The sequence below is a fragment of the Capricornis sumatraensis genome, chromosome 8, assembly GCF_032405125.1.
Source record: "Capricornis sumatraensis isolate serow.1 chromosome 8, serow.2, whole genome shotgun sequence".
NCBI lineage: Eukaryota > Metazoa > Chordata > Mammalia > Artiodactyla > Bovidae > Capricornis > Capricornis sumatraensis.
Window position 1 is genome coordinate 104,484,941 of NC_091076.1, and position 6,008 is coordinate 104,490,948.

At 61.0% G+C, this 6,008-nt stretch overlaps 2 protein-coding genes across 3 annotated transcripts in view; both read right to left on the reverse strand.

Moving 5' to 3' along the window:
• Positions 1–4,828, reverse strand: part of MGAT5B (alpha-1,6-mannosylglycoprotein 6-beta-N-acetylglucosaminyltransferase B) — a 66,292-nt gene extending 61,464 nt beyond the window's left edge. For both annotated transcript variants that reach the window (XM_068978017.1, XM_068978016.1), the window contains exons 1-2: positions 4,761–4,828; positions 790–902 (exon numbers count right to left, since the gene is read on the reverse strand). In XM_068978017.1, the coding sequence (XP_068834118.1) occupies positions 790–902; positions 4,761–4,828 (181 nt within the window). The remainder of the gene's footprint in view (positions 1–789; positions 903–4,760) is intronic.
• Positions 4,829–4,831: 3 nt separating this feature from the next.
• Positions 4,832–5,804, reverse strand: LOC138083690 (collagen, type I, alpha 1b-like). The gene is made up of 2 exons (XM_068977513.1): positions 4,967–5,804; positions 4,832–4,917 (listed from the first exon to the last, which is right to left on the reverse strand). Exons 1-2 carry the CDS (start codon positions 5,802–5,804, stop codon positions 4,832–4,834), a joined length of 924 nt encoding a protein of 307 aa, XP_068833614.1.
• Between the last annotated feature and the right edge of the window lie 204 nt (positions 5,805–6,008).

Below are 6,008 nucleotides of genomic sequence, written 5' to 3' on the forward strand. Positions count from 1 at the left end.
AGAGCAGCCCCCTGAACAGTTCCAGAAACCCCCCCCCTTGCCTCAGTTTCCCCAATATGTCCCTCCTTCCCACAGTTATCGGGAGAGCCCCCATGACACACCGAGCAGGACTTTCTGAACCGCTCTCCATTCTTCCTTGAGCAGGATGGAGAGGGGCAGGACCCACCTTCAGGAGGAGGTCTCCCAGACCATCACCCGGTCACACGCCGTGCCATGTGAGCTCATCCAATCTGACCCCTGAAAACAGTCACGCCTCTCCTTCTCCGCAAGTGAGTTAAGTGACCTGGCCAACGGCACAAAGCTGGTAGGTGATGAACCAGGTACAAACCAAGCCCATCTGGTCCCCAGAGCCCACGCTCTGAACCTCCATTCCCCTGCCTCACAAGTATCAGGTGGGCAGGGACGGAGAACCACAGAGCTTGGAGATAAGACACATGAGCCCACGGCCAGTCTTGCCTGTGCTGCGGCCGCAGCCTGGGCCAAAGGGGCAGACGGCATGCGTCTCAGAGAGACCGGGGTCATATCCAGAGACCCCAAACTGCCCCACTAGTGGAGCAACACAGGCGGCCCCTTGTGATGCTGGGGAGCTCCTGGCTCAAAGGCCCTTCCTGACCTGAGAACCTGGGCCAGAAGGAGGCTGATGAGTATAGCCAGGTCAAGAGCTAAAGCCCCGACCACTCACACATCCACCAAGGTGGCCAAACCCCCAAGAGAGAGCCCCAGAAAGACTCCTGCAGGGTGAGGCTCAAAGGACCCCAAACCCCTACACCTCTTTTCCCACCAAGATACCTTCTGTGCGGATGGTGAAGGGGGAGTCCCCCGGGCGCCGGGCGGAGAACTGGCCTCCCAGAGACGTCATCAGGAAGCAGAGAGAGAAGAAGCCGATGCCCAGGACAAAAAGCCTGCAGAGAGCAATAGGGCGGGTCAGCACACGCACTCCGATGCCGTAAGGGCTCCCTACGAATGAATGAGTGAGGAAGGGATGGATAAACGGAGGAGTAAAAGATCAGGGGGCTGAGCTCCCAGGCCAGTAGGTCTCCCATCACACAGGATAAAGAGAGCTGGACTAAGAGAAGCGACCATGAGCCACACACAGAAAACCACGAAGGACACTGAGGCACACAAGGTGTGAGGTTGGGCAGCTCCTAGCCTGCAGACAGAAGCTGGGCCCTTGACAGCAGAGGGCCTCACAGTGTGGTCCCTGGGCCAGCAGCATCAGCATCAGCTTGGACTCATTAGAAATGCTCATTCTCGGGCCCCAGTCCCCGGCTTAGGGAATCACACACTCTGGGAGGGGGATAAACAGAAGGAGAGGTGCGACTGTTTTCAGGGGTCAGATTGGATGAGCTCACGTGGCATGGGGTGTGACCGGGTGATGAACAGGTTCTCCTGGTCCTCCAGATACACACTCAAGTTTGAGGACCACTGCTATAGGTGAAGACAGCAGAACCCAATGCCAGTTAGAGGGCAAGTAATTGGTCCAGACAAAACCCACCTGGATCCCATCAATCACCTGGAACACGGTCAGCTCCTGTGCACACAGGCCTTGCTGCTGCAACCAGTCATGAGCTCGCTTGAACACTGCCTTGTCATGTTCAGGGTGGGGGTAGGGGTGGAGGGGAGGCTCCTGTTACTACCAGATGGTAACGTCTAGAAGGGCAGCGTCATGTGGCCACCCTCTGTGTCCAGACTCTCCCTAACTCACAGCTTCACCAGGCAGGCACATGGGAGCTTGCACCACGGACTGGTCAGAGTAAGTCAACCCCTGTGTAAAGAGTGTCACACAAGTGTGTGCTGTCACAGTGTTCCGGGGAATTGATCAAAACACAACTGTTTATACTTCAACAGGTAGCACTTGATTACATGCCAAGTGGCCCTAGGGAATCTCTGGGGGGCACCCAGCAGGGAAACCACTGTCACATCTGGCCCCAGGCTCCTGCTGCTCCTATACTGCATTCTGGGCCAGTCCGGCCTTAGGGCAGCAGAGGTGGAAGCTGTTCTGGGACCTTGACTCTATCTGAGGACTTACCGAGCTGGCAGAACTGAAAGGGGAGCAGCCTCCCTCCAGGTCAGGGTGCAGAACCCCACTTCTGGTGGAGCCAGCCTCACCATGGGGAACCCCACAAGTCACGCCAGAGACCTCCATCCCCCAACCTCCACCCCCATCCTCAACCCCACATTTGTTTGTATCTCTGTGCAAGACTTGCTTTATGCATTTTAATCTTCATTATCTGAAACTGGCAGAGCAGTATTTAATTAAAATTTGGTCCATTAAAGAAAACACATAATTGTGGAAGAAAATAAAAGCACAACAAAATTCCCAACCCATATTTAAAGGAAGCCGTTAGAGATTAAATCGGAGAGGGGAGCAGAACAAACCCCAAAGCAGAGATGGAAAAGGGAGCTTCCCCCAGCTCCCTCACTTCCCAGAGACCCCTCACTGAATTCCACCAAGCCTGGGGGTGGGGCTCTGGCCCTTGGATCCCCAAGATGAAGCCAGGCTGGTCTCAGGCTAGCAGTCAGAGGGACCTTGTAGGGGGAGGGTGGTCAGACATCCAAGAAGATCCTGGAGAAAAGCAGTTTGTCCCCACAGCCTGAGGACAAAGATGGGTCTCTCCAAGTTTCTTGTTCCCCACTCCCCCCTCCCCTTCCCCAGCTATGGGGTGCTCATATTTAGAACTGGACTGCCAGGGTCCAAAATCCTGCTATGAGAAGGTACCTAGGCCTTTAGCACAGAACCTCAAGCCCCAATACCTCAGCTGCATCTCTCTCTGCCAGACCCCAATCCTGGGGCCATTTACAGTAGATTCAAATTAAGATGATTTTGTCCACCCTCGTATCTATTCAAGCAACATTCCAGAAGCAACTAGGGAGTAAGGACCCTGCCAGAGACTCTGGGAAAACCAACAGGAGCAGTCTGCCCTGGAGGATGAACAAATAGAGGTGATATGGTTGGAAGCTGTAAACACAACACCACCACCCTCAACCATGTGAAATGGATTTGAAGACTTCACTGGTGGCTGTGGGTCTCTGGGCAGCCTAGGATTACCCTGAGGTGAAATTACATAACCCGAGGGGGAGGGAAGGGGAACCTAGGCAATCCCACCTCTGAATCCTGTTTCTAGGAAACAGCCAGAAAGAGCCACAGAGGCAGGACTCCAGAGGGAGGGAGCTTAAGCAAGCTGGTGCTGTCCATGGTGCTGTGGTCAGGCACCACCTTCAACCGTGCTGCGAAATGTCCAGCCAAGCTGGGGTCAGCGGCTGGGCTTCCCATGGCCTGGAGGGATAGGCCAACACTGGGTGGGAGAGACAGGGATGAGGACTGTCCGGTTGGCTAGGGATTTGAGGATTTCCCTGAAGGAACAAAGTCCTTTCCAGAGATGAGAGCTTCCCACCCTGCTTTGCAGGGGAACTTGAGGGGAGTGGGGGCTTTTGACATGCCCAATCACCTGCCCAAGGCTCTACCCTGCGGACCCCGGTTCTGTAGTCTTTTTGCATCCTCTGGACACTGGAGGTCCAGCTTGATCCTTGTTGCCCTAAAGGTTGTCTCCTCAACTCTGCACAATAGGCCAGGGGTGGGGGGTGGGAGCAAGGGGCGGAGGCAATGGGAGGTGGGAACCACAGTCTCCCCGTCTGGAGCGGGGAGCATAGGAGGGGTCCCCCGTCTCCGCCTCAGGTCTAGAGTGGAGGGGCTCCAATCCGGCCCCTTCTGCACCCTAAACTTCAGGCATATCTGCCTGTACAGTTCCCACCCTCACAGGCTCCCTCCTGCACTCAAATCCCACTTGTGACCACATGTGGAGTCAGGCCACCCCCTTCTCCGCCCCAGGTCCCGCAGCTCTCTCCCTCAAGACCTCCGCCGTCCAGCCCCTGGATGAGATGACACCCTAATTCTGCTAGGCGCTCATCGCTTAGCCCCCCAACCCTGGCTGCAGGCCCAGCTCCGACAGCACTTGGGAGGAGCAGTAGCTGCCCCGGAACCACCAGGCTCTGGGGGTCCCTGGGGTGGGACCCGCAGAGCCCAGCCAGCCCCCCAGAGTCCATAGCCCTGCCTGGACTGGACCGCCCAGGTGGGAGTAGGAGGTCGGTCTTGTCTTCCATTCTGCCTCCACGCTCTGGCCACCCCTCCTCCCCACAGTGCCGCCCCTGCCCCAATCTCTCCAAGGCCCGCGATCCTGGATCGAATTCCCAGTAGAAGGGGGTGGGGGGTCTTTGCCACAATCTCAGGGCCCTCTCGTGGGACAGAAGCCCGCACCCCGCCGAGAGAAAAGGAGTGCAAGCAGGAGGCGGGGTCAAAGAGGGTGGCTCAGGCGGAGGGGGTGGGCGGGCCAGGCCGGGTGGGGATGCCACCCCGCTCCGAGCGCTAACTTTGCCGCGGGGATGGGGCCGATCTCGAGGTGGGGAAGGACCGGAGAGGCAGGGAAGGGGCGCCCTGGCTGGGGCAACTTCCCCGGCCCAGGACCACAACATGGGTGATTTCTGCCCCCTTTCCCACCTTCGCACCCCGAGTCCTCTCCGAATCTAGACCAAACTCGGTCCACACGTCCCAGAATCACACACCCTCCCCACCCGAACCGGGACCCCAGTTCCATGCCTTTCCCAGCCCCGCTGGCCACCATCAAGGGTGGAAGCACAAACCGCCCCGCTCTGCTACTGGGACACCCTAGGGACAGGCACCCTCGCAGAGACTGACCTCGCCCACCTACCCCGCGCCCCCTTGGAGAAAAAGCCCTCCCCGCGCCAACGGGAAAGAACTTTACCGAAAGGGTCTCAGGGTGACCAGGCATCTTCTGACCATTATCTTCCCATCGGGGTTGACTGTGATCATTGTTCAAACTTGTCCGGGCGAGAAGCCGAGGGCGAGGCCGGCCGGACGGTCCCGAGCTCGGCTCTGGCCACGTCCTGGCAGCGAACCCTCTGCGGGCCGAAGCCGGGCCCGAGCGAGGCGAGGAGGGAGCGCGGGGGCCGGCGGCTTCGCGGCCCGCGGGGTTGGCGGGGGCTCGGCGGGCAGGGGCCGGGGAGCGGCGCGGCTGCCGGAGGCCGGCGAGGGCGCCTGGCCGGGCCGTCTCTGCGTCTCCGCCCTCCCCCTTCACATTCTGGAGGCCGGGAGGCGGCGCGCCCCCAGACCGCCGGCCGCGCGTCTGCCTGCTCGGGCTCTCTCGCAGGGCGGGACGGCGCCGCGACGCGCAGACGGGCTCCCCGCCGCGGGCGCCCTCATCCCCGCCCGGGCCCGCGCCCTCGGTGCCGGCTAGCGGCGGCCCCGGCCCCGCGCCCCGGCCCCCCGCGCCTCCGCGCCGCGCCGCTTCCCGGCCGCGCACCGCGCCGCGCCCATGGCCCCCGGCGAGGGCGCCCCGCGCCCGCGCTGCCGCCCGCTCTCCCCGCTGCCCGCGCTCGGGTGTCGGGTGTCCAGCCCCGCGCTGCGTTACGCCCGGAGGCGCCGCATTGTTTCCTCGGAGGAGGCGGCCGAGTAGCGGCTGGGGCGGCCCGGGAGCGGCCGCCACGCTTCCTCGGCGCGCCGGCGCCACCTCGTGGCCGCGGCCCAGCGGCGCGCTCTCCTGGCCCGAGGCGGGGCGCCGGGGTGGGAAGGCGGGCGGGCAAGCGGGCGTCCCCGAGCCTCCTTCCAGCCCTGCAACTTTCCCAGGCCCCGCTTTCGGAAGCATGCCGGGTGCCACCAGCTCTGAGGGCTGAGGGGGCTGCTTCGGGCTCCTGCAGAGCACAGAGGAGGAGGTTGCCCCCTTATGCCCGGTGCCAGGGCCCTCCCTCGGGTCGCTGCTCCTGCCTCTGCGGCCACAGGGCTTCTGCATCGGCCCCTTCACACCCACGATTTCGCTTTGCAACCTTCACCCATCCTTTGGCCCTCTCTGGACAGACTGTAGCAGCTCTCCTTTGCTTCCTTTTTTTGAACACGGCCTGTGACACTGAGGCTTTTCCTCTGAGCCCAGAAACAGGGGCAGGTGGGTTGGGTTCTAGTCTCAGACCTTCCGTTAACCAGCGGGTGATACCTGAAA

What these genes read in the sequence shown, in the direction of transcription:
- LOC138083690 (XM_068977513.1), bottom strand. Translation starts at nt 5,804, where the DNA reads ATGCAGAAGCCCTGTGGCCGCAGAGGCAGGAGCAGCGACCCGAGGGAG. An exon ending in CGCGGGCCGCGAAGCCGCCG is followed by an intron (nt 4,918 to 4,966) that starts GCCCCCGCGCTC and finishes TTCGGCCCGCAG; the next exon opens with AGGGTTCGCTGCCAGGACGT.